The sequence below is a fragment of the Sylvia atricapilla genome, chromosome 13, assembly GCF_009819655.1.
Source record: "Sylvia atricapilla isolate bSylAtr1 chromosome 13, bSylAtr1.pri, whole genome shotgun sequence".
In the NCBI taxonomy this organism is placed as follows: Eukaryota; Metazoa; Chordata; class Aves; order Passeriformes; family Sylviidae; genus Sylvia; species Sylvia atricapilla.
In genome coordinates, this window is record NC_089152.1 from 3,308,039 (window position 1) to 3,335,907 (window position 27,869).

A 27,869-nucleotide genomic window follows, 5' to 3' on the forward strand; every position below is an offset into this window, starting at 1 on the left:
TTTCCCACCACAAGTGTCAGGATTTCTCTGCCCGAGGCTGTAGTTTCAGGTGACTCTGCGGGGCCTGGCTCTCCTCTGACATCCTGTAGGAGCAGGTGATCCTGTGTGGGACAGAAAGTTTCTTGGTGGTGGAGACTGAGAAGTTTAAGACCTGGAGTAGTTTGCAATTATTGCTGATGACTTGAAAGTACCTCAGGAAGTTGGCGGGGCATTAGGCAGTGATTCCCAGGGAAGTGTGCCTGTCAGAACAGAGCTGATGATGGAGATTTATCCTTAAACCGTAGTGAGAAGCAGTTCATGCTCTGCCCTCGGGGCTCCAGCCTTCGTTCTGGAGCCATTTGAGGGCGCTGTGCCTCAGGATTAAAAAAAAACCCAACAGATACTGAGTGAGGTCTGAGTGGCCCTGGAAGTTGAGCTGAGTTCCACCGAGGGAAGCTTAAAACTAATATCTCTAGTTCAAGCCTTAAATCACTAACAGCTCTATGCTTTTGTCACCAAGTATGTTTTGTTAATCTTGCTGGGCTTCCAAAGCTGGAAAGCAAAAGCAAGCAGAGGAGGATCTTTTAAAAAAAGGGGAATGTAGTTGTAGGCATAGTTCTCAGTTGTAGGCATAACTGCCTGAGATCAGGGAATGGAGGAGGGGGTGAAAAGGCTTGGCAAAATTCCCAGTAGAAAAGCTGAGAGACAAGACTAGTTAGGCTTTGCTCACTACTCAGCAAAAGTAAACAGCAATATTGCAGTACCTTTTTGGATCATGGGAGTTCTAAGCAATGGCTAAATGGACACAACTGAGCTGATTCAGCCTGGGATCAGTGTCAAGGCTGCTGGTTTGTGCCACCTCTTGGAGACCAAAGCCCCGTGTTGGTGACAGTGTGGTAAAGCTCTGCTTGCCTTTGCCTGTGCACCTGGTCCTGGGAGTGCTCAGAGTGGTGAGGGCAGATGTGTTTAGAGAGAGGTCTTTGTGCATGTTGGGATATCCCTTTCCTATTAGAGGAATCCATCCATCCTCCTCGTTTAGATAATCACCAGGATGGGAAAGGGCTAAAATCAGGTGCATGGTACATTTGGGTGAGTTAAGGTTTATAACACTCTTGTGAGCTCAGAACGAGAGGACAGAAAACTCCAGTGTCTTGAGGATGAGCCTGAACTTCAGATGGATAAAACTAAACTTAAGATGAACCTCATTAATTAATTATTGAAATGGTTTCATTAAAATAATCCATACCACCATGTAGATGAACCTTCTTATGCTAGCTAAGTGGACCATTTTGGTTTCTTAAATCTATCTTTAAACATGAAACATCTCAAATTTTAGGCTGTTTTCAGTGTTCACACAGCCTTTTGCAGTGGCCACACTAAACCAGCATACCTGTAGTGAAAGCTGTGCAATTTTGTGGTAAGATGTATTCTGGGATCAGAGGAATCAAAAGTTTGCCCCAGATTGTCTAGGAAGTCTTTAATCTGCCATTAGTTCAACTGAGAGCAGGTGACTGCAGAGCCCCAAGTTTTTTGCTTTCTAATCTAGCAATTTAAAATACTAAATTTTTAATTTTTTTTTAAATTTACTTTTTAATTATTTTTTTTCCTTTTGCTTCCTCGAGCCCTGTTTGATGCAGAAGGAATAAGGCTTGGCCCCTCAGCAGCAGCTTCACAGGTGGGACATGTGCCAGACCTGCTGGGCTGGAGGAAAGACCTTGGTAGTGGAAACCTTGGAGCCTGTTTGTCCTGGCATTTGTCTGCTGAGCAGTTCTAGTGCTGTATTGGGGGGTTTCCTGAAAATTCCAGCTGGGGAATGCTCACTGGACTCTTAACTGGGTGATCAGGACATCTCCTTCAGAAGAGCTGGTTGCTGAGAAGTAGAGTGGGCAGTAATGCTGTGTCCTGATCTCCAGCTGGCTCAGGCCTTGCTGTAATCATATTCTCAGCTGTGCCATAAATCATACCAAAAGTGATATAAAGTGATCGGGGCAAGTGGAGTTCTAGTAAAAACAAAATCCCTGACACAGTGGCATGAAAGCTGAGCTGCAGCCAGCCTGAGCAATTGCTTCCTGGTGATGATATCAGATTCCCAGTGTGGCATCTGAAGGTTGGGGTCTGGTTTTGAAGCTCTGCTCACAGATGCTGCAGTTAGGCAGTGTGTGGCTGCTGTAGTTTCCTGCTTTGGGGAGGGTGGCCGTGCTCCTGGGGCTGTGTGAGGTCAGGGTGAGGTGAGGACTGCTGTGCCCAAGGTCTCATCATTTAGGTACATGTGAGGGTGCTCCAGCCCTCCTGTCCCTTGAGAGAAGCTGGGAATTCCACACAAGCAGGAGTTCCTGGAGAGTGCTGCTGCCTTCCCCTTGGCAGCAGTGTCCTCTGGGGAGTGCAGCTGTGCCAGCACTGGGATCCTGCCCACAGCTCAGGGCTGCACTGTCCTTCCCTGCTGCTGGGCACTCACAGGTGATGCTGCAGCCCCTGGCACCATTGCTAGAAGACAGCAGCCAGTACAGGAAGTTTATTTTTTGGAAATTTCCAGCTTTGTAAGGCCACAGTTTAGTCACTGCCATGTGCTGAAGTGCATGCTGCAGCATCAGCCCCTTACAGCAGGTGTAGGCTTTTCATCTTTCTTGTACCTACATTTTGGAAACAGTTATGCTTTTGAGAGGGTCATGAGCCCATGTCAAAATAAGCATTATACTTAGAAATGAAAGGAAGCTGTTGAAAACTGTTCAGGAACCAAAAGGTGAAAATCACTGGGATGCATTTAGAGGCAGAGGTTTGAATCTAAATAACTTCTCTTCCATTTAAAAATCCAGAGTCTTTGATCCTGAGGTCAAGATTGCTCTTGTCTTGTCTCTAAATAAAGTGGCTTGTCCTTCTCAGTTGAAGTAAGAGTTTGTGCCTCCCTCCTATTCAGGTTAGTTCATGTAACATTTTCACACCCCAGTTTTGTCTCCTTTGAACTTCCTTGTGCAGGCTGCATTGGTGGAAATGGATGATGCACATTACCAGGGCTCATGGAGTGAGAACGATGAGTTTTCTCATTGTAGGGTGGAATAGACTAACTGAAACTTTGTCTTAAGAGACGCACACTGGATGTTGGAAAAACCTAAATATTTCGTGGTAATGTCTCATACAATCTACTCAGAGAAGAAAAGGGCTTCTTTTCTTCCAAGCTTTGTGTACATTTGCCTTTGTTTAACTTCCTGCATCTCCTGGTGGACAAATCTTCCAGCTTGTTAAAATATTTCTGAATGGTGGCTCTTTATTCTGCTGTGTCCTGTTCACTTGGGACCATCCATAAACTTTGTGAGGATGTAGAGGTAGACAAGTTGATAAGAGCATCTGTCATTCTTCCTCTAAGGTCTCTGAAGCCCCACTGATTTCCAGGTGGGTGTAAGTGTCTTGCAGGACCTGGGTGTGCTGTGTGGGTTTGGATCCTGTCTGGAAGGGCAGTGAGAGCAAAGAGAACTGAGCAGGTTGGACTGCAGCCTCCAGGGAATGAGCAGTAACTCCAAGGACTCCTGGTAAAACAGTAGATCCGCTCTGTCCTTGGGAGAAAGAGGAACAAGGATGCAGACAAGGCTGCAGTCTGCCAGGTTTAGGCCAGTCTGGTTGTCCAGGGTGCTAAAGTGATAAAGATGAGCACTTCCCTGATGGTTCATCCTGTGCCATAGGTACCTTGGGTTGGTGAATTGCCCTTCTGGAGGAGTTTGCCTGCCTTCACTCACTGCACAGGGAGGTGGTGCCTGGTCCAGAGCAGATGCTGCAGCTTGCTGAGCTCCATCCCTGGCCAGTGAAGTGTTTTGTGTGTGCACCAGGGAGGTGCTGCCCTTCAGGTGACTCAGGAGCCTCTGCTGCTGTGGGAAGCAGGGCAGAGCAGGCGTGTGGGGATTATGAGATGATACAATTTCCCCTGAGGAAACCTTCAGCTCCGCTGAACTCTCCTGTCTGGGAGAGGAGCTGTCTGGCATTCATCCATAGCTGGGCCATGAGCTGAAAAGTTAAACCTCTTAAAATTACTGTGCTGAATTCCCTTGTGCTGGGATTTTCTTTCCTCTTCCACAGTGGACAAGAGGGGAGAACGTGTTGGGGTTTCCTTGTTTAGCAGAGTTGGAGGCCAGGACAGATATTCCTGGGTATGGTCTGCTCTCAGAACTGAGTGCAAATCTGAAATGACTCTGGAACAAGACTTAATTTAAAGCTCTTCTTTTCAGTTTGCTTGAATTGCACTTTTAAATAACAACCAACCAAAGCTGAGACATGGTTAATAAGGGTGGGACTAAAACCCACATGAAGTTTATTAAACTGTATTTGTGGGTTGTTTTGTTCTTCACTTTAAACATTAACTTCCTTTTAACTTTGAGGAAATGGTTAAACAACGATTTACAGCGTAACAGTTGAGAAATTGAGAAGGGGATGGAATTTGTCAGATGTTTAAATCTGTTCTCTTTTCAGTGTGTTCGTATGCATGTAACTAATGAACACTTAGGAGCAAGAGAAAAATCTGTTAAAGATTCAGCATTTCACAAATCTCCTTCAAAGATGTTGTGAAAATAAAAAGAGCTGGAAAAACAGTGTAACTGTTGGAGAGTACTAACATGTGGGAAGGTCGAGAACCATGTGCAGGGAGCACTGAGAATTTGGATCCCTGTTCTGAGCAAGCCCTGGAGCTGCAGTAGCTCCACCAGCACTACCAGGACACAGGGACAGAGCAGCGAAGCCAAGGAGGCAGGATGGGGTCACACAAAGGCTGTGTTACCACTGTCATTCCAGTGACACAGTGTGGGGACCTTCCTCCTTTCCCTGCTGTCATTTACCCAAGAAAATCTCCACTGGAAGGCGATTTGTAGCAGAGGAGGGAACTGCTGGTAGTCCAAGAGTAGAACAGAGAGTGGGCAGGTTGCTTGAGTGACCACTGTGTGTGTGAAACCCTGGATAAGAGCACATGGGAATGTGTTGGTGGTGAGCTGACTTCTAAAATAAGGGTATGAAATATCCTTAATGTGAAAGATCTTGCCAGTGTTAAGCACAGTGGTGAGTGGGGCTGTAGTGGCAAGTGTGGATTATTGTTTGTTTTAATCAGCTTGTCAGTTGGCCTGCCTTTGGAGCAGGCAAATCATTCCAGCCTTTCCTGTTAGTGGAGCTGCAGGGTTCTGTCAGCGTGGTCTGGCCACACCAACTGTAAAATTAATGCAGATGATGCTGAACTCCTGCACTCCTCTGACTTTTCGGGTTCCCATGTCTCAGGTTCTCCAGGATGGTGGGGCTGGGCAGCAGCTGCTTTTCCCAAAATTCAGGTATCCCAGGATCTGACATAGCAGCAGATCCTGGACTCCCACAGGGAGAGAAGTATTGGAGGGAGCATCCTAGCTTTTGATATGTATCTCCTCAAGGAAATGGGAATTGGCAGATCCAAAGCATTTCATTTAATTGGAATGATTTCCAGAGATGTGGGAAAAGTAGCTCCAAGGGTTATGTGGTCTTCTGTTTTACTTCCTTATCTTCAAAATCCAAAGCCTTCTGCAGTCCCTCGGCTCCTACAGACAAGAGAGGAAAAGCCCAGAGCTTTTGTCCAGGGCTGGTGTCAGATACCTCGTGCTGGGATCAGCACAGGGCAGGATCTGGAGGGTGTGAGGAATGTAAATGAGGAATGCATTTCTTATGGAAAAAGCAAAGTAATGACCAGGATCCAAAAGTCTTCTCTGGGCCAACAGGTTTGGGGATTCTTCAGGACCCAACTGGCAAGTCTGGAGCAATTTTTAACTCCTTAGGAATACTTTACAGGCCCAATCCTGCAAACCCTTCCTGCTTGAAACTCTATTTGCCTTGTCAGATTGAGCTTGAGATGTTTCCCAACATATTCCAGGGTGAAGACTCATGGCTCTTTCTCTCCATAGGTTTCACAATTCCACAGCAAATATGAAACATAAGTCTTTTCCAATGGTTTAAATTATTTTCACTCTTGATGCCAGAAAATTGGGATAATGTAGGATGGTGATGAAACTGACTTCTTCTTACATATTTTTGGCACCAGCTGAAATGGTTGGCAGTCTGTCAGGAGCTCTGGTGTGGCTTTTAGTACCATGGCACCAGATTTACAACCCTTCTTCTAAATAATTAAAACCTATATTAAAAAGGGGGGCTGAGGCTACCTCCCAGCTGGAAGATTGGAACGAGGAGGGGAAGTAGTGGAGAACATCATAAAGGAGGCTGGAAGAACAACTCACCAGAGCTTTTGGTGTCTCTGGAGCAGTTCTGACAAAGCCCAACTTGTGATTTAAGTGAACAGGCAGCCCTTTGGAAACTCCAGGGCAGAGTGGGTTTTGTATACTGGTGAGCATTCTGTTGGGCCTGGGAATAACGTTGGGTTTTCTCTGTAAATAGGAAGTGCCAAAGCATTTTATCCTTAAGCAATTCCCCTGTCCCAAGAGCAAAGTCTCTTTTGGAAGGCCCCCAAGAGGTGTCTCTTGTCTCCTCAGGGACAGGGGACAGATTGTCTCTGCTGTGCTTTGCAGCCATGGCCAGTGGAGACACCAAACTGTGCAGTTTTATTTCTGTCCAAGCACTCTATAAATGAGTGACCCTTTCTGAGACACCCTGGTTTCCCCTGAATGCTGTTCAGCCCTTGTGGCTGTCAAAGGAGGAGAGCTCTCATTTCTGCTAGCAGAAATTCCTCTTGCTGGAAATACTGGGCCAAAGGGATTTCCTGGGTGTACGTGAGGACCGAATTTGGCAGGGAGGTGTGGAAATGTACAATATACAGCATGTATGTAATGTATATTATAAATCATGCTAGTGCAGTCAGCTGTTGAGCATACAGCATTTGGATGTACGTGCAGAGCATTTCTTTGGAGAGTTGCCTGGCTGGCACAGAACGTGGGGAGGGGGGGGCCAGAAAAGTCTGGCCTCTCTTTTTATGTACAGGATGGGTGTTGGAGCTCTCTGGGAGCACCTTTACCTCTCAGGTGCACAGTCCTGGCAGACCAGATGAACTCTTCTGTTCACAGAAGTTAAATCAGACCTCAGGACTTCTCTGGAGGGGGAGGTACAGGGCAGAGCTGTGTCTTGAGAGTTTTAATTGCCATATAAATGATCACTGGATTAGTACAATGAAAAGTAAGAACCCCTCTGTTGTAAATACTCACTTTGTGCAAAGTGTTACAACCTCGGTGTTGATTACTAAACCTGGAGGCTTTGGTAAGTTTTAAGGTGATAACTTTGCTTTCACTCTCTTTTTTTCATGCCAGAAAAGGAGTGGAAAAAGCATAAAAGAACCTTAAAAGCTCTGGGTTGTGAGCACAGGAGAGCTCTCCTGAGGCAGAAGCTGGCTTCCAAAGGTGTTCTTGCCAGCCCTGGTGTAAGGTCTGGACTTGGTGCAAGGAAGGCAGGGATTTAGTGCTCTGACCTGGACCCTATGGAGTAATTTAGGCAGGGTCTTTGCCTTCCTAGTGTCACTTATTCCAGGGATGGTGGAAAATCCTGAAAGTGGGACAGTGCAGCAGTCCATTCCTGACTTCACCTCTGAAACACAACCCCTGGCTTGCAGGGAGAGCAGGGCTGGCTATGTGACCCTTCATGTAGTCAGGAAGAGGTATTTGGTCCCAAAAAATGCAAGTCACACTTGCATCAGCTCACTCAGTGTTCCTTGTGAGGGTGGTAGACACTGTGTGCAGGCAATGTCACCTCTGTGCTCTGAGATAGTAAATGTCATTCAATAGCAGGGCAATCCTGGAAGCTGGAGAGGTGATTTTGAAGGGATTTCTGTTAACAGGATTTTTTTGTCCTCATGTGAGCTGAGCATCTCATAAAACAAACATTTGTGGGTCTGTGTCTGGAGAGAGAGGAGGAAAGGAAAGCAAAAGTGTTGACAGGAATCTTCACCTTTCCTTTGTGCATGTACAGTTGTTGCACAAAGTTGTTTATTGTTTCTAAATAGTGCTCAGTGATATAAAAAATTAAAAAGAGAAGCAGATGAAGTTCTTTAGTCTGTATTACACAGGCTGAACACAACATTAATCACATCATTTCCTCACACTGCAAATAACTGCAGTGAAATGACCTGGGTTTCACACTGGGCTGGATAGACAAGGCTTGGGTCCCAAACTAACGTTGGGTTTGTTTTTTTTTTTTTTGTTCTGTTTTATGGACAGGTTGGCTACATCCAGCTGGGATCAGAGCAGCTGCTGATCCAACCTGTGAATGCATCTGAGACCTCGTTCAGTGGGAAGGAACATTTCATCAGGCGGAGACGATCCACAAAAGCCTCCCACCCCACCAAGCCACAGGGCCCTGAGGAGCACTGCAGGGTGGTAGCAGGTGAGCTTGGAGTGGCTCCAGGGAGCAGCCATGGGAATTCTGTTTGTATTTTGTACTTCTGGTGCTTGGGCAGCTGGGGAAGGATGGGGAAGGATGGCAACTGTGAGTGAATCCTGTTGCTTCTTCAGGCAGGAGTCACATCACAGCCATGAAGTCGTCAAGGTGTGTGTGTGCTGTGACATTGAACTTGTGAGATGATAAATCCTGCTCTCATCTTGCACTGTGAGCACTGCTCAGGGAGGGATTCACTGGGTTTTTAGCAAAGGTTCAGGTGTTTTTTTTTAATGAAGTTAGTGTTGAAGGGGGCTCTTCCATCTCACCTTTCCACTGGAGCTCTACTGAGCAGGCAGGGATAGAATAGTGATCCTCATATTTCAGAGTGTAGAAAACATCATTTCAGCTACTTAGATATCATTTAATCAGAAGTATCATCTGTGGAGTCCAGCTCCAGGGATGCAGCTCATAATAGGATAAAGGGATATGTGGAGATGGAAGAGATGCACAAACAATCTGCTTTCTTTCTCAGCTTCTCATGCCATCATTCTTTCTTCTGTCCAGCAGAGCACACAATCCATATCAGGGTCCACTGAACAGACTTTGTATTATTTTATGGCATTTAATTGCTTTTGTAAGGGCTTGAGTGCATTTGGAACTACCTGATGTAGTTCAGCAAGGTGATTTTTTTTTTTTAACTAGGAGCTTGATTTTTCTTTTTCTGTCTGGTGTTCGACTCATCAAACTTAAGCTCTCTCTTTAAAAACAGCTGTTATATCATGTTTTATAATTTGCTAATATTTTTCAGGAGAAAGTGGCCAATTTTGTTCATTGATCATATCCTGTCTTCTCCTTCTCCCACTTTCAAAGCCACACAGTCAAATTGCCAGCTGCTATAAACTATTTTTTGGCTTCTTTGGAGCAACTGAATTTTATCCTTTCTGGAATTCTCTCCGGGTGTGTTGCAGAAGGGGGTATTTTTAATGAACTTTGTAAAATCTCTTCATTAGGCTGCAGTGTCCCTGTATTTTCTGTTCCTTTCATTCCTCTCCTGTCTTCTTCTGGATTGCATAAATGGAACCCAAAACAACCTGTGCCTGCTTCTAAGCTGTGTCCTCCCTGGCAGTGCTGCTGGTAAATCCTGCAGCCAGGACCTTTATTTTCTCCTGTGTGGAGCTGAGCTCTTAACGGTTGAGCAGGTTTATCATTCTCAGGGGTTCAGACTAAGCCAATCTTCTTTCTGATTCTCTGAGAATGAAATCTTGGATCTGGTTACAGTTACAGATCCCTTATGTCTCTTTTCAGAGAAAACATCAGAATTCAGCACCGCTCAGGTTTCCCAGCCAAGTTCTGTAGGTGCTGCAGCCCTGTGGTCACAGAAAATGCATTTCAGAATTCTTACACTGTAAAATGAGACTGCCATTAGTTAAAATCTGAATTGAACCAGAATCAGTCTAGGAAATCAGCCTCACCCTTTGGCCACTGAACTTCAAGGCCTTTTTTCTAGGGGCAGGATGCTCCCTGTCCTTGGCAGAACTGGAATTCCCTCCCTGAGAAGAGGGACTAAAGGAAGGAAACTGGGGAGACACTGGGTAATAATTACATGGGATCACAAAGGGAAAGAGGAGCTGAGTGAGCATGAAGGTACTAAAAGAAGACACTGAAAAAAAAAAGAGTATTTCCAGTGGCACCTCCTGCTTCCTGAAGGCTTCTGGAGACCAACAGCTACAGCTGGGAACAGAATTCCCATCCCTTGGGTGCTGATTCCTTCTGCTGTGCTGAGAAGGGAGCCAAGCCCCTGCAGTGCTGCTTGGCAGTAGCCCTGTCCCAAAATAATGCAATTGCTCATGGGCTTTCCCACTTAAAGGCAGACCCCTGGATATTTGTCATTGTTGAGGGACACAAATGTAAGTCATGGCTGTTAATAGGCTCAGCATGCTAATGACCTAATTGCCTCCTGTCTGCTTTGGATTAACTTTTGTGCTCAAGGGGTTTAGAAAGGGAAAAAAAAAAATTAACCCTGCCTGACACACAAAAGATCCATTTCTAATAAAACTGTGTGGAAGTGACCATTTCTCCAAAAATTTCTCCTGGGGAAAGGTCTCTTTACAGTGATACTCACCAACATGGGCTGGTTGTACTAGAGGTTGTTTTCCACTGGCTTAAAATTTGGCTCACCCAGGCTAAAACTTGGCAAGAAAGGTTGGGGGTTGTAAATACATGGGAGTATTTCTATGCCAGACATCTTAGATACAAACCCTGTATTGTGGAATGACACAGACAGAAAAAAGACAGGTCTGTGTAAATACAGTATAAAATCAGTACTTTTCAAGGGCACAGAACTGCCGTGTTTGGGCATTTTACATTCCTTTAATGCTGTTCTTGTGTTTTCTGAATACACAAGAACCACTTCTAGGTGTATTTTCTTTTTAAAATTCTATAATTCAGAGATAGCTGGCATAATCTGAGGTTATTTGGGAATCAAAATACAAACCATCAGCTGAATTTTTAATGCTAATTATTGATCATGCCATAAAAATTTAAACAGGGCTAAATTGCTCAGTGGCAAATTTCCTGTGATACATGGGCTTAATTACTTGTAAAACAAAGGTACTTGGTGATGTAATGTGTGAGTATTTGGAGGAGGAGCAGGAAAGCACTTTAAGAAAGTAAAATGAAGTTAATTAGGAAGTGCTGCTGAGGGGACAGAGAGACCAGCTTTCCAAGGGCATTGCCTTTGGTTCCCAGAAACATTTCTTGTGTTCACCCAGAAATGTGGTGCTCTCCCTGCAGACCCCAGCTTTGGGAGAGGGAAAGTGGCCTGAGGCCAGGTAATGCCATCAGGCTGGTTTGATATAAAACAATTCTTTTAGTCTGAGTGGTGCTACATGTCCTGCAGCACTCAAAATTATTTTTAGGTCTGCAGGAGAACTTTGTGGGAGCCAAATTTCTCCTGGAATAATCTGTATAAGAGGATTAATCTGGCTGTAGTCAAGAATGGGAAAGTACTTAAGGTTTTGCATGACTGGATCCTTGAGATTTGAGCCTGAAAGTGTCTACTAATGGGTTAAAAAAAATCCCAGGGCTGATGCTTTAATTCCTTTGTTTAAATTCCAAAGTGCTCCAGCAGCAAAGGAGGGATCCCATCACCATGGGCCAGGTGCTATTGTTAGTCATATGATACGTGAATATGTTTTATTTTTATCACCTGTCATCCAGCAAGAGATAGAGTTCAAGTCACAATGCACATTTCTGCTCAGGCATGAACGTGAGCCCCTGTGAGGCAAACAGAAAACCTATTAAAAGGTTTCCAGGTGCACATGCAATGAGGGGGAAGGAAGGGAAGGTTGGGTTTCACTTGCTCTGGAGCAGGGAGTCGTGAGGAACATGGGAAATGGCCTCACACCAGGGATGTGAAACGTTTCTCATCTCTGGACACTGGGCAGCATCTGCACAAACCTCCTGTCACAGCCATTTGAAAGACAGGCTCTGACCATTTTCTTGTCAAAGGTCCTGGAGAAGTGTGTTTGCTGTGGAGAGAGTGGAGTCAGAGGGAGTTTTGTTTGCAGGTTTTAATTCATACAAGTAAGAATTTCCCTGCAGAAGAGCCAGGCAGGAGAGAAAGATCTCTTTTAAGGCAAAATACATGATTTTTGCAGTGCCCAACTCCTGAGACAGCTTATTTCATTGCCCTGTCTCTGTGACTTTGGGCATACAATAAAGCTGTTTCCATGTGACAATATCCATCACGACCTCAGCCGCAGTAAATGAATTTTTTTTAACCATCATGGAACGACAGTAGTTTAACTGTTTACTGAGATTTGGACACATATTTTGCATGATTTCTTTGCCATCAGAGTCTGCGGATGGGAAAAATTTTTCTTGATTTTGAGGAAATATCAATGCTCAAGACAGAATCAAACCATGTTGTGAAAGCATAGGAATCTCCCCTAACCATGTCATAAAACTTCCTGTTTCTTTGGGAAAAGTAAGTTCTGTTATAACTTCTCCAAAGGTCTCAAGTGATGTATTAAAGTCTCCTTACATAGAAAAGGTTTGATGAAAATATGGTCCAGGAGCATGAGAGAGAGCAGCTTGTCTTTGGAGGGAAGGTTGTTATTTCATGTTTATGATATAGACCTCATAAATTACTCTTAAATGTGGGTTTGCTTTAAACCCTTTTGTCAGTTTAAATGAACCAGTTTTCCTTTAATGCAACTGTGCTGCACATACAGTGAAATAACAGGAAGATCAATGTCTTAATTCACAAAATAACAATGTGTTGCTTCTCTGCATAGTTACTTTGCAACCTGTTTTAACAATTTATCAAAGCTGGTAATAATTTAAGTGAGTGCTGGTTTGCAGGTATCAAATGTAGAGAAGGCTTTCCCTGAACAGGTATAAATCTTAAACACATGTTACTGCTACATTGCATTTCCCCATCTTTAATCATTGTCTCTTAGCTGTGTTTTCTCTGCAGGTTTGACTTGGCCTGAAAGAGCAGTTGTTATGGCCAAAAACATGTGCACTAAAAATAGAGAGATGTAATGCAACCTGTATTAGTCCATATTAGGAAGCAGCTGTTGGAGAATTAAAGCAGGATTTCAACAATGGGCTCCACAGAAGATGTGATGTGATTAAGTGTTTGCAAGCACAGAAGGATTCCCTGTATCAGGAACTTTGCCCATGGGAGTGTGTCTCACTTCTGTGGATAAATCCCTTGGTTTTTCCAGGTCCCTTCTCTTCCAGAGAAGAGATTGTGATTGTTTCCTCATGGCTGATAACCAGCAGCCTCCTGGAGCAGTCTGATGTTCAGAGGTGTCCTTTTCCATCACATGTGGCAAGTGAGGCTTTACTGCAGGTCTGTTCTGGGTTATTCCCTCAGTGTGGATCAGGTGGAGTATGAGGGACTCCAGGTCCTTCTGCCTCTGTTGTCAAGGTGGAAAAGAGATACAAAAAGGAAGTGTAAATACACATAGTGGATGGATTTCTTCCCCTTCCAGAGCAGCTGTTCTGTTCCTTTGCTTGGTTTCTGATAAAGCTGAGTGCTGGTTTCCATTGGAACCCAGTGAAATCCAGCCTGGCAGTTGTCAGTGCCCACTGTCCTTGGGATGTTCATGGATATTCCATGGTCATTCTGGCTAGAAAAGCAGAGAGATGATTCCTGGAGTAAGGCAGATTGCTCATCTTTGAGGTATCTTTGCTTCTTCCATGTTATCCCTGTCCATAGCTCAAGCTGTGCTCATTGTGCCTGCCCCTGTGCCATTGAATTGTTTTGTTTATCTGCCATGAGTTCTTTGTTGTGCCACCAGGAAAGTGTCCTTTGCATGGGAGATGGGTGTACATAATCCTGGAGGTGGGAATCTGTGAGTCCTGGTGACCAATTGAACCACTGAGCAGAGATCACAGTGCTTATCCTGCCCTCTCACAGACCTGCCATTAAAACAAAGTCCTCATGAGTTGTGTTGATGACTTTGTTTTCTAGAAGAATAAGGTTTTATCCACAGACTAACTTGGATAACAGTCCTTGCAGTGAAATCTCCGTGGTGTTTTGAGATGCTGCTCAGAGTTCATGACTTCTGTCTCAAGTTCTTGTTTGCTGCTGTGCCAGAGAAATAGTCATGAACTTGTGATTTGGTATGAAAGTGGCTGTTTGGGAGAAAAAAAATAAACAAAAAAACCCCAAAGCAAAACAAAACCATTTTTGGAAGGTGAATTAGGGAATAATGGATTATTCTGCTCTGCAATAATTTTTCCTAGCAGTTGATGTCTGATTTTGTCTGCCATTCCTGTCAGAGAGAAATTGGAGATGCAGTTTTGTAGGACAGGGCATTAAAAATGAGAGGACAGCTCTCAGTCTGTAATCAGCTGTTCTTTCAGTGAGCAACCATTTGTAATTCCTGAACTTCAGGTAACCCACTGGCATCAGCTGGCTGATGGTAAATCTGAAATTCCAAGGTTTTGGTGGAAATACAACAGGACAGGGCACAGAGATAAATTCTTGTGCTGCATCCTGGCAGAGGCAAAAGGGCTCCATGTCTCCATGTCTGGGATTAATCACCTTTTGAGAGGTGCTCCTATCCTGCTGCTGGTACCAGGGACATTTTGTGGCATCCTGTCCCTCTGATAATTCAGCAGTGACAGAGGGTTTTAGGCTGAGTAGTAAGAATACACCTCAAGGACTTCCTTTCTTTAATTTCCAGGCTTGGTTTGTTTGCAGGATCTCCCTTTTCTTTCTGTTCTGCTTTGGAGAGGTGATGATTTTTACTTTTAGGTGAAGCTAATAAAACCTGCCTAATGTGAGTACCAGTCAGAGGTTCTCTGGAAACTCCTGGTGCTTAGGGAGAATTAATTTTAGCTGTTTGCCCCACTTGGATACCCTCTCTTCCTTTTTACGCTGCTGAAATAACAGGACATGGTAAACCAGAGCTTGCCCTCCATCGAGGGTATGTGGAGGTGTTTAAGGGGTCATGGGAGCAGGGAAGGGAGCAAAGGGCTCCTGAGGAAGAGCTGGAGAGGGTTTTTAAGGCAGCAATAGAAAAGCACTTCTGAGGAGGAATCTGGCCTTGCAGAGAGGATTCTGCAGTTTAACTTTTATTCGTGGCTTTTGTTGAACGGCTTCCAGCAACTGTCAGTGGGTTTAACAAGAATGAGGTAGCTAAAATTACAAAGGGAAAGATTAGGCAGGAAAAAACAGTGGAAGGCTGTAGGAGAAGAGGTTGCTTTCAGATGAGTCTGGGAAATACAGTTGGAAGGGAGGTAGGAGGAACAGGAAAGGACTCTGCACTTACAGCAAGAATCTGCCAAAAGCCAGACAGTGCTAGACAGTGCTTTTGGTGTGTAATAGGAAAAGGTCATTTGGGGCGGTTGCGCTGGAATTGCACATCTGTTGAGTTGCCATAAAAAGCACCGAACGTCAGGAGCTTTCTGCAGAGACCTCAGAAGAGCCTTGTTGTGCTTCTGGTCACAGTGGGAACCCTGGTTCTTGCCCTTCTGAGGGAGACTTCAAAGACTGCAGGACGGGGAGTGATCCTGTGGCTTTGAAGGTGATGGGCCAGGGAGGGGTGAATGGAAGTCACCTAAGGAACTTGTGCAGTGTCACTGCCACTTTTTGCTGAGGATCTGGGGGTGTTTCACCCTCCTCCCTTCACCTCACATGGATTTTGGGCATTTTTTGGCCCAGTGAGCTGTATAACACACTGTCAGAGTGACTGGCCAAAGAGTAATGTCCCCTGTGCCCAGTCACCTGCAGCATGTATGTGCTGTGTTGTAGATTGACTGTTTCAGCTCATATTTCATACAAAATTCTCTGACCTCTTAAGCAGGGAACACCTGACTCCTAAAATCATGTGCTGTGTGCTCCCTGCAATGTAAACTCCTCTGACAGCTCCTGCCCATGGTTTATGGCCTCTTATGCCTTCACACTAACACTTAACATCTGCACCACAAAATTTGTAACATCAGTTTGTTCAAATAAAGAATCCACCAAGCATTTAATCCTTGTTTTAATGGCTGATGTTTATTTTAGTTTGGGGTTTCGTGTACTCATGGAGGGATTCTCTGCCCATGGTCCATAAATCTTGCAGGGCAGGAATGAGACTTCTCTTTGCTGGCTTGTTTCTCAAGTGAGGCTCTAGAGATGAGACATTTTTATTTTTTGGATACTCCATAAAACTGACTCACTTTCAGGTATGAGCTGCAAATGCACTTAATGAGGATTTTTCCTGTTGGTTTTAGATCTTTCTCTTCATCAAACATCTGTGATACAAGAACATGTGCATCTCCTTTCTCTTTGTTGTGGTTCATCCATGCAAATGCCTTGTTTTCTCCATGTGCTTAATTCTGGAAAATATTTTGCATGTGAGGTAGGCAGGAGGATGCAAAGTGAGACCACTGTGAAAGTGGACAGAAAGGATAAAATAATTTACCTTATGGAGGAGCGACAAACTTCAAAAACCTCTCCTTTTTTAAGTATCTGGTGTTGCTGTGCCTATTCTGGAGGGTTTAGCAGTGACCTCCTGAGCTCTTTGTAGGTTCCCTCGAGTCCTGTTGCCTGTTTTAAGTGCAGGTAAATTTACACTTGGGCAGTGTGAAGGTGAGGGTAGGAGCAGGAGCCCAGATTCTCCCTGTCAGGTCACTCTGGCTGCGTTTCCAGCCTGTGGGGTGCTGCTTTTCCACACACACCCTCTGATCCCAGCCCCTCGGTGGAAAACAGCCAGAGCACAGGAGGAGAGGGGGCTGTGTGTGAACCAAGACTGCCCAGCCCTTTGCCAGGAGTCCCTTTAGGCTGCTGCTCTCCAAAAGTCACACCTTACAGAGTTTTGTTCAGCTGCAGAGAGATCCCAGGACCTTCATCTGCCTCTGGAGGAGGGACCACACTGGCTGATGCTCATGGCATGACCTCTTCTCCCTGGACTGCACGCTCCAGTCCAGCAGAGTGGGTTCCTCCTCTGACACAAATGCCTTCCACCAGAAAAGTGAAAACCCAGAGAACTCTAATTTTTTCCTTCCACTTAAACTTTTTTACACAGTTCATTCAATGCCAGGCTAAGACTTAGTTGAATCTAGGCTTAGCCTCCCATAAGAACAGCTTCTCTACAGGTAAGAGATTTATAGCACCTGGAAACATTTATTAGAGGATTGTCAAAATATGAATTTGATGGGGAAATGCTGCTGTTTTCAGAAGGTTCTGATTGATAGCAGTAAGACCCAAAATGCCAATGTTTTTACTGAAATAATTCACCTTCTTTTCTTTTTTCTTTGATTTCTCCTTGGTATTTAAAAGATAATGTTGAGGACCTGTAGCTAAAGATGTGCTACTGTGCAGAGGGAGGGGTGGGAAATGCATGTAATGAAAGGAATAAAATAATACACAAACATGTGAGCTGTTCCACGGGAGTTTGAAGTCATCTCCATCTCATAGTTGGCAAATCAGAAGTGCATTCAGCTCTCCTCCTTTCTTGTGTTGTCAGTCTTTTAAATTTTATTTATTTTATTTTTATTATAGAGATCCTCTACTGTGGGGCAGCTTTGCCAGGATTGAGCACTTTTCTGTAGCTGTCCTGCAGCCCATGTGAAAACAGACCTTGCAACTTGGTTATTTTCATCTTGGCTGCTGGCATGTAGCTTCCATTATTTATGATCACCTCACATTTTCTTTTTTTTTTTTTCCCTGTCCATAGACTCCTGTCTGTCTTTTTCAACCCAGGGGGATATTTCCAAACTCTCTTTAAAAAATCAAATCAAATTTCATGGTTGTTTTCTCAGTTTAAAATATGTACCAAGTGTTGACAGGTGATGCCTTGGGCAGAAAAGCACGTGCAGAGTTGTACTGAATGACTGCAAGAAAAACCAGGAATGAGGAGATGGGATGGATGTGTGGAAATGTGCATATTGACAAGGCAGAAAATGCATGAATGGGTGAAGGCAGGGAGTCCATTTCAGGTGGGCTTTAGGGGGGCTTGCAGCTGATGGAGTTTGTCACCCTGAATGCAGGAGGATCAAGTCAGGGAAAACTGATCTGGGAAAGAAGAGAAATTCAGGCTGAATTATGTCAGGGAGCTGGTAAGCAGGCTGTGGAAAGTCAGAATCAGTGAAAACCAGCTCAGCTCTGGCTCTGCTTTGCTCAGAGAGGGTCTCAGGTTAAATCTAGAGAAAATTAAAAAGTGATTCTCTGCTCTGGGGAATGAGCAGCATGTGTTGTGTGACATCAGAGGGATTTGTCTGATCATCCATTAGGGTCTGTCCCATGTCAGTTTTGTACTGAATGTGGTGTTTGGGCTGTTTCAGGGCTTGTGTGTTCTGTTCCCTTTTCCTCAGGAAAAAGTCAGTAGTAATAGCAGTGTCAGTATTGTATCCGTAGTATATCACAGGCTGAACAGTAGGCAGAGAGAATTTCAGTGAATCTTAGAAGTTTGTTTCTTATTGCAAGAATAAATTTGTTTTAATTACTTCATTTGCTTCTTCATTTTTACAATTGAAAGCACAAACACAATTATGTGACTGCAGTGAAGTGAGCAGGTTTGAATTCATATCTGAACTTAATTTCTCCTTTGGTCATGCCTCAGCTGCTTTGCACATCTGCCTGTGAAACGCAGTTCACCTTTCAGCCGGGAAGACAAATTATTAATGCATCAGTCCTTTAGTTGGGAGGAAGGGAGGTTCAACTTATCCTTACCATTTTGAATGAGTTCATTTTTTTCCTTTTCTTGAACTTATGTTTTTCCTTTCCTCTTCCCTCTTTTCCCATTATCTGCTGCTCCCTGCACCCAGAGGCACAGATCTACCTGTGATGGAACCTCTTGGTGGCTTCTTTACCCAGCCAAGAACACTTCAATTCAAAGGCTGTTAACAACCTGAATATGCACGAGGATGTTCACTGAAAAGCGTGGGAGTGCTTTATTGTGATCTCCCAGCATTAAAAGGCCTTTTGACTTTCCAGAAAAGAAGAGGCCAAGGAAAGTGAAGCCCACGAGTGACTGGCGGGAGAGGAGGAACGCGATTCGCCTCACCAGCGAGTACACGGTGGAGACACTGGTGGTGGCAGATGCTGACATGGTGCAGTACCACGGAGCAGAGGCTGCCCAAAGGTTCATCCTCACAGTTATGAACATGGTAAGTAGGCACTCTACTCTCAAAAGAGGAAACAGGAGTAAGCAGGACATACCCAGGGTAGGGTAAAGCTGACTTGATAGCAGAAATCAAGAACTGGGTTGACCTTCGGGTACGAGAAAAGGTTTTGCTTTTCTTGTGTTGTGTTCCTCTTCTCCATTTGTGTTATTCCTGGTATTTGCCACAATGAAACCTCATTTTTAAAAACTGAAAATGCAAGTTTTCACTTAGGAAATAGTGGTTCAGGAGTGGTGTTTTCTGCCAGGTATTTGGTGCTGCTGTGGTTCACCTTGGAGGAGGGTAATCCACAGTGTACAAATGGTCTTGCCTGACGTGTTTCTTAGGTTGCTGTAGGTTCCTATGGCACACCTGTTTCACAAGAGTTATGGGTCGTTGTTACAGACAGTTAAAGCCAGCAGTCACACTGATTTCCAGCAGAAGACTTGGCTTTAAGTCCAGAATGATTTCTATCTCTGATTTCTATCTCACAATGAAAATGGCTACTTCCCTTAATGTAGAAAATATGGCAAACTTATCAGCAAACTGATCAGCCTGCTGGCTGATCCCAGTCTTTTCACCCCAGGACCTCTAGGGCTGCATGAACTGGTGCTGATCATACCTATGAGTAGTTAATGGAGTTGGACTTGAAAATCCTTCTAGAAATCCTAAGGATATCTTTTGGGAGCGAGAGGAACCTTTAGCAATTGCAGGCTCATGGGAAGTGTGGGTGTTAATTTGTGAGCTGGCCCTGTAGTGAGGCCTTCTGTCTCAGCTGATAAGGGAACACAAAGCCTCCCACAGGGAATGCTCACTCAGTTGTTGGCAGTGCCAGTAAGGAGGTAATGGCTAAATTGGTTGTAGGCATGGAAAACTCTGCTCAGAGGCTGCAGGGGTCCTTGCAGAGGCATTTGCACAAGAAAGTCTTGGAGGAAGCTCATATTCCTTTGCCCATGCTATTGTAATATCCAGGAACAGCTCATTCTCCTCACTGTGCCTCTGTTGGTGTTTATGAGCAGCAAATTGGCTTGGGAAAAAATAACAGTCCTGAACAGTAATTGCCTGGTCATGCTTCCCATGCAGAGATGGATGCTCAGCATAAAGCAGCTATGGAACAGCAGCTTTTTAAGAAGCCTTGTGTTCCTTCATCCAGCACTGGTGTGAGGGAGCCCTCCTGGAGGCTGATTGAGTAGGGAGTTTGATTAGTCATTTCCATTAATGAGCTGCTTTTCTGTGTCCCTTCCTCTTAACTTTTATTTTGCCTCCCAGTGTGCTCTGACAGTTGTCACTTGATGGGGCTCCACTGTGGCTCTGCAGTGACTTTTGGTGGTCCTCATGCCAGTAGATCCATGATTTCACTGGTGCCATTGGGGATCTCTGTGTCGTGCAGCTTTTTCAGCCTGTGAAGATTTTCAGGGATGACCACACTGATGGACCAAGTCTTAAACAAAAGATGCCTGTGGATCTTTGAATCCTGGTGTCTGTCCAGGCTGAGGTACTGCAGAACATCTCAGCAACATCAGCTTGCCAGGTGTGAATAAATCTCTGTGGAGAGGCCCTCACAGATGGGCTGGGTTCTCCAAACCCATTTATTCAACAAATATTGAAGGTTATTTTCCAATGGATTAGGCTGATGGGCTTTTAAGCCTGGTTCTGATGCTGTAGTGTGAGCTCACCCCTTTATTAGACACCGGAGAGAGCACATGCAAGAGGACTCTTGGATGAGGAACACATTCATGTGACATCTCCTCAGGTGCAAGTCCAGCTGAAATGCTTCCCACTGTTAAGTCATTGCTCCTGGGGGCTCACTCGTGTGAGTTTTTTTCTGATCTCTGATAGGATTTGAATTCATATTTTGGGTTTTCAGCCTTCAGAGGGGCAGTGGGAGAGTCTCTCCCTTGGCCACCTACATTCCCACGCTCCTAGGAACATTCTTCAGGCCTCTGAAGGAAACTGCTTCAGAGTGACTGGCAAGACCAAAAGACAGTGAGGAATAATAACAGGCAAACACGTAGATGGCATCAGTGCATAAATCCTTTATTCCGTGGTGATAAAACCAGGTAAAATTCAGGAAGACCAAAGGGGATTTCAATGTTACATTAGCACAATGAAAGCTGACCTTCATCCCAGGAAAAAAGGCTGAAGGATAATTCAGAAAAAGGTATTTCAGGGAGATGATAATGTGGTTTGGGGAGGCCTTAGCCAAGTTCTTGACTGCTTGGGATCTTTGTTTCTTGCCTCCCTGTCAGCCTGGGGTGACTGTTAGCTGGGGGACAGGATTTGCCCCATGATATTAGGCAGTGCTTATTCAGCTATACTGCAGGATGGCAGGCTGCCTCTAAAAGAAACCAGAATGTTAATTTTGGCTTGCATGCTTGCATTTAAGCAAATAGAACATTACTGGTCAGGGGTATATTAACTTAACTCCTCTCTGTAAGCCATTACGTTTACTGTTAAACCACAAAACAAGCATTAAGAGGTCCTATTAATGCATTTTATATTTATAGACATTTTAAATAAAGTGATCTGCCTTAAAGTATATAGTATCTATTTATGTTACAAGAATTTCTGAAAGAGAAAAAAAGTCAGCATTACAAAATACGGGTTTATTGCTCCCTTGGTAAATGAGAATCTTAGAGGAAAAAAACCCACCACCCTCTTCTAGAATAACAGCTAAAAAGCACAGCAAACCCATTTTGGAACCCAGAAATAACAGGTAGCACTTTATGTAGCAAATGCTGTGTTTTTAATGCTATTCTCTAGTTCCATCCCCCTGAACAGAGAATAGATTCACATTAAAAGTACTTGTTTTTTGTGAATGTCGCTGTAGAGGTACAGGCTCTTCCATTTACTAAAATAATACTTGAAATTATAAGACAGATTTTCCAAGATCATGGAAGAATTTCCCTCTAAGGTGCTCTGTAATGTATGAGTAGGCTCATACAAGCACGGCTCCAGGGATTTGAGTTGGCTTTTTTAAGTCACTACTGCTAAAAAGAAATCTTCTCTTGTTTTCTGGCGAGGTTCAGCACGATTTTCCAAGCAGGTGATAAGGTTGTTGTCAAATGCCACCATGCACAGCTGCAGCCTTAGCAAGGCAGTGACTGTGGGCACGAGGAATGGAATAACATGGACAGGGAGAAACACCAGCAGAGCTGTGGAAATGCAAAACCACCTACTTAAATATAGGTGCTGAGCTTAGCTGAATATAGGTTTAACTTTTCTGAGTTAAACTCCCTTGTTACTGAGCTTTGTTGCAGTGTTTGCATTCCAATTCTTATCTTACCTTTGGCTTGAGAGCATCTCCTGTTCATGTCCTTCTGCAGTCACCAGTGTTTAGAACTTCCTCTGAATCCCAAACCCAAGTGCCCTTGTGGTAAATCAAGCTTAGAACCATGCTCACTTTGCTCACCCATTCTGTTAGTCTGCATCTGGCAACTCATTTCTCAGTGCATTTCTTCCATGTGGAGCTGTTAGGGTGGATGTTCTGTTCTTGCAGGAGTTTTATGCTTTTGTTTGCCTTTCATCTGAAAGAAGTGACCAGTGAAGGGAAAAGGAGGCTCTAGGAATTGCATTGATCTCTGCTATGTCTGGTTTTCATGGTTTGGGTTTTCAGCCTTCTGGAGAGAAGTGATTCAGTGGTTCTGGAGATAACTGGTTCAAATGGTGATAAATGAGGATGAGACCCTTTGGAAGGTCCTGCCCATGGCTGTTGTGTTGCTGAGGATGAGGAGGGACTGTTTTCATCCAGGCCCTGAACAGTGAGCTGTGGATGTTGGCTCCTTGCAGAGTGCAGAGCTGACTTTGCAAACCAAGTCCCACCCAGACTGACCCTCTGAGCATTTAGAGACAGAGACCTCTGAATTTCTGAATTTCCAAGACCACAACACAGTCATTTAACAGCTGCTTTCTATGGGTTTGAAAACCAAAAAAAAAATTAATTGGGTTGGTTTGGGTTGTTGTTTGTTGTTTTTTTTTGTCCCCTAAGTGTATTTTTTTGGGTTTTGCTATAAATTACAACTGTGGCTTGGTTTGGAGCTTGCCTTTTTCTCTGAGAGTGCAGCTTGGAGGGAGAGTTTCTGCAGTGTGTGTCAGTTCTCCTGCAGCTGTTGCTAAGCCATGCAATTACTGGGGAAGCTTTTTGCAGCAGCAAGCAGGAACTTGAAGTTAGTGATCTTTTGGATGTCATTAAGAGGGAAAATTCTTATGTTATTCTTTAGGAATGATACTGTTTTACTCTCTGAAGCCTGATTTTACGCTCCACAGATTGTTTTTCATTTTGGATTTCCCCTGTGAAGGTTTTTTTATGCTAAAAAAGCAGATAAAATCATTTTTATCATGCTTGCATTGATGGATTTATATGTCTGTGCTCTTGGGGGCTGGCACATAAAGGCTCCAGAGCTGCCACTGATAATCAGCTCCCTTACCCTGCTCTGGAATTTTCATGATGGGAGCAGGGACATAAGGGAACATAAGGGAAAAGGATCTGAGTGTTTCATCACTGTCTACAGATTTCCCTTTTCCCTCCAGCAGCCCCAGGAGAAGGAGTTATGTCAACTGTATCTTATAAAGAGCTATGAATATGTTCTTTTTCATAATGTTTAAAGGAGTAATTTGAAAGCTTGGCTTTAGGTGGGTGTTAGAAATCCTATAGCACTTTTCAAAACAAGAGAAAGACAACCTCAGTAACCTGACTAAGGCTTCTGCTGTCCAAACCTCATCCAGCAGCCAAGGCAATGGGAAGGCTCCTGCTTGAGTGCAGTGCTTAGGGAAGAAAAAGAGGGGGAAAAAGTCCATTTACCCTCAGGGTTGCTGTTCTGAACTCCAAACCATCTGAAACACACACGTCTCCCTCCCACCGTCCACCTGCAGAGGAAGCTCTTGAGAATTAAAAAAAAAAAAAAAATTAAACTGATGTAGTTCAGTTCCTCTCTCAGTCCAATTCCGTGTGTGTGTGTTTGCTTTGTGCGTGCTGGGGCAGGCCTGCACAGCTCATGCCAAAACTGCATTTTGTTCTGCCCCTTCCATGTCAGAGCTGTGAGGAGAAGGAAAGGCAGGAGGAATGCAAACAGAGGAGGATGGTCCAGCCTTCAAGTTTTCCTGTTTTCTTTAGGGCATTCTGTACAGTAAAGCTCTGTCAGAGAAATGCAGATGAAGGAGGAGATGCCACAGAAAGGCTTTATTCTTCTTGTTGTTCCATGGCACTTCCCCTTCCATTTTTTTCTGTTTTGTGTGGTTCTTCACCACATCTCCTGTTTCCAGAGCCCATTCTGCTTTTGATGACTCCTCGCAGAGAAGTCCATACAGAAGTGTAGAAGTTCACCTCACCTGCAGCCAGGCACTCACAACACTTCAGTCACATTGACCACTCTTCCCATTCCTTCCTTCCATCCCAGTGATCCAGAGCCTCCGTGTCTTTTCCATCCAAGCTGCTTTCTGCCACTTGTGGTGATGTCCTAGACAAGTAACTTTTGCATTTGGTCCATAGCAGAGTTTCATGCAGATGACACTCCTGTTCCCAGCTGCCTTATTTTATTAAAAGGTTCTAAACCACCCAATTTTTTTTTTTTTTTAACTTTTCCCCTGCTGGAAGTAGTCACAGCAGCCTGAAGGGTGTGATGCAGTTGCAGGCTTGAGGAAGGGTGGCCCATGGTGCTGGGAGTGGGCAGGGAGGTGTCTGTGAGTCAGTCTCTCTGTCCCTGCAGCAGGAAATCTTGAGAACATCTGCAGTGGGGGGATCCCATTCCTCATCCCCTGGACCAGTTATCCCAGCCACCTCACTTGGCATGTGCTGCTGGTGCACACTTGGATGTGGTGGTGAACAGCTTGGACAGACTGAGTCTGTGGGGTTTGGTTTTCTTGTTGGCTGGGTGAGAATGGCAGAAGGATGTTTCTGCCATGATGGAATTCCATTCTTAGCAGGAAAGACCTATGTATTTGAATTCTTTTCTTTTAAATTCAGCTGGATTCTGTGATGATGCTTCCTTTGGGCACAGCCAGGTAGGTTGGCATGGTTTAACTCCAGCTGGGGACAACCTGAGCTGTAGCAGGCTCGTATTTTTTTAGCAAGTCTGTTTGCTTTCTCCATGGGATTCCTTCTAGCCTTAAAGCCCATGATCTGAGAGAAGTTCCCCTCTGAAAGCATGTGGGTGCAGCTGAGAGCCAGAGCTGCCCCATGCTGGGCAGGGATGGTCCCAGCCCTCACCACAGGGCTGTCAGGAGAGCTGGGAGTGCCTCTGTGAAAACGTCTTCAAAAGAGGGGAAAAAAGCTGAATAATGGAAAAAAAGTGGGGAAAAAACCCCCATGTGAGTACCCACATCAGAGCAGCAGAATGAGGAGCTCCAGGTGCTGGAGCAGAGGTTGTCCCTCCAGCCTGTGGGGAGACCATGGTGGGGTCTTGTTCTCAACATTGTGACCTGAGGAGTGTGTGCTGGAGCAGGTTCTCCTGGTGGGAACTGCAGCCCATGGACAGGATCCACACTGCAACAGGGAAAAAGTGTGAGGAAGGAGCAGCAGAGAGGGCTGTTCCAGGCTGAGGTCAGTCCCCGTTCCCCATCCACCTGGATGGCTCTGGGTGAGGGGAAAGAAGTCAAGAGTGCAGGAGTAAAGATGAAGTGAGAGGAAGGTGTTGTTTTAATTTATCTTTTTTTCTCTGTATACAAATCTTTTTAATTGGCAGATTGAATTTTCTTTAAGTCAGGTGTGTGTTGCCTGTAACTGTTAAGTGATCTCCCTCTAAGAGGGAAAGGTTAATGTTCCTTCTAGGCAACACAAACTGCCATCAGTCTGGGGCTCCTTTGGGCTTCATTTAAGAAAATAAGCAAACAAAGCTTGAATAAACAAGCAAAGTGGAGCCTCTTGCTCTCGCAGTGACTTTTTTTTTTTTTTTTTTTAGTTTAGTATCCAATTGCTGCTGCTTGAGCTCTTCTGAGATCGCTGGTGGATGGGAATAAAAGTGCAGTCAGAGTTATCCTTGGGACAGAGAGCATAAGAGAATAGGAGGAAGGGCTGGAAGCTTTCAAGGTGACATCCTGAACTCTCTGGCAGCTGGTGCTTGTGGGGCAAGTTTTGCCAGGGAAAACAGCCTTTGGAAGTCGGTGGTGTTTGGATATGTCCGTGCTGGGTCTGGAGACAGCTGGACTGCTCTGATGGGAAGCCAAGCACCAGCACCCACCAGGCTCAGTGATGAGGACCTGTTTGCTGGATTTATTGTCATTTCATGAGGGGGAACTTCATGGGATGGCCAGAGCTAGTGGAGAGCTGGGAAACCAAAGACATCGATCCCTCCATCCCTCCATCCCTCCATCTCTCCATCTCTGCATCCATCCATCCCTCCATCCCTCCAGGGAAGTGTTTGTCAGCCTCTGCAGTGGTGCAGCAGGGGTTCACCCCCTCAGCTGAATGTCCAGGTCTCCACTTACACAGGGGTCATCTGTCAGGGCCCTTCTCTGCAAGTGTCAAGTTTATCCCCCCCAGGTCTGTAGTGAGAGGCCTGAGCTGCTCCACCAACACAGCCCCAGGCTAAGCAAAGAGTGCCAGCCCTTGTGTGCACTTGTACACCAGCCCCAGAGAAGATAAATGGCTCATTGTGCTCAGCCGAAGGTCACTGGGTCAAACACTGAGTAGCTCTGTCTTGCAATCTGTGCCTAAATTGTAGGAAACGTTTACGTGTGTGCTTAAATCCAGCCCCAAACACTGGAGAGGTTCAGAGCGCTCTTCCACTGAGCACATTCCTGAGTATTTGCACAAATAGGAAAAATACCAAGCGTTGAAAACATAATGTGCAAGATGTGCTCGTGTCTGGGGTTTGCTGTAGGAAGTTGCTGAGCCTGGGTGATGTTTGTAGCCAAAGGAGCTGTGAACAAGGAATACTGCTTACCTGGGGCCAAACCTGCCTCCCATTTGTCAGGAGTCTCTCTTCACTGGTCTTGATTTTGTTTTTTTTGACTGAGTAGGGGATACAATATTCACCCAAGGACTATTATGTGGCATTTTACATCTTTTTTTAATAAACCCTTCACTCACCTTTTTTGATTCTGTCTAGTTAAAGCATTTCTACACAGAGAAAGGGGAATAAAATTCTGGGATCAATTAAGATCTTATATTCTAACCTATAAAAATGAGGTGAAGTATCTGAGCTGGAATGCAAAATCTGGAGAAAGTAGTAAGGTAGTTTCCGGTGCTATTTTTGTATTTCCTGAGGCTTGTGTCATTATGTGCTGCCTTATTACTATTCTCTTATATAAGATATGAAAATAACAGAGGGAAATTGCTTTTCCATTCTATTTCCTGAAGTCTAAAACACACCATTATTTCATCTTGCATTCAGATATCTCTGATATTTAAATGCTGAAGATCCATGTTAGTTGGATGCTTCATAACGTATGTCCACGTTCCTGAGACTTTATCTTTTGAGTTCCTTTGGAATATTTTTCTCCTTTCCACAGTAACTCTTAAAAATTCTTGATTTTATTGAGTGTAGTAGCACAGTCCATTTGGGGAAGATTTTGTGTCAATTTTTGAAAGGAGAAATGTCTAACTTTAGTCACAATTAGCTTCTTCAACTATTAGTAGGTCTTGATATTTCAGCTCATAAGCTCTGGATGTTTTCTTTGCTTTTTTTGACAGGTGTACAACATGTTCCAGCATCAAAGCCTGGGAATTAAAGTCAACATTCGAGTGACCAAACTAGTCCTGCTTCACAGTCGCCCTGTGAGTTCCAACCCCATTTCTGCCCTGCTCCTGGAATTGCTGTGTGGTGTCCCACAGGGTGGGAGGGGGATATGGGGCATGTCTGGCCTCAGGATCACAAACTGTGAGGAGCTGCCTGTTCCACTTCACCAGGCAGCATTAAAGGTGGGAAGTACAGGGCCTGTGGGAGTGAAAGGGACAAGAATCATTTTATTTATCTTTCCTGGTAAAGCTGTTTCCTTGTAGCTGCAAACCAGTCTGCAGTTAACTGTTAGACAGA

At 44.6% G+C, this 27,869-nt stretch overlaps 1 protein-coding gene across 1 annotated transcript in view; it reads left to right on the top strand.

Annotated features, from left to right (window-relative positions):
* The window catches only part of ADAMTS17 (ADAM metallopeptidase with thrombospondin type 1 motif 17), a 154,833-nt gene that overhangs the window by 2,154 nt on the left and 124,810 nt on the right, over positions 1-27,869 (top strand). Inside the window, exons 3-5 of the mRNA XM_066328254.1 lie at positions 8,130-8,295; positions 18,731-18,903; positions 27,527-27,610. Coding sequence (XP_066184351.1) covers positions 8,130-8,295; positions 18,731-18,903; positions 27,527-27,610 — 423 coding nt within the window. The remainder of the gene's footprint in view (positions 1-8,129; positions 8,296-18,730; positions 18,904-27,526; positions 27,611-27,869) is intronic.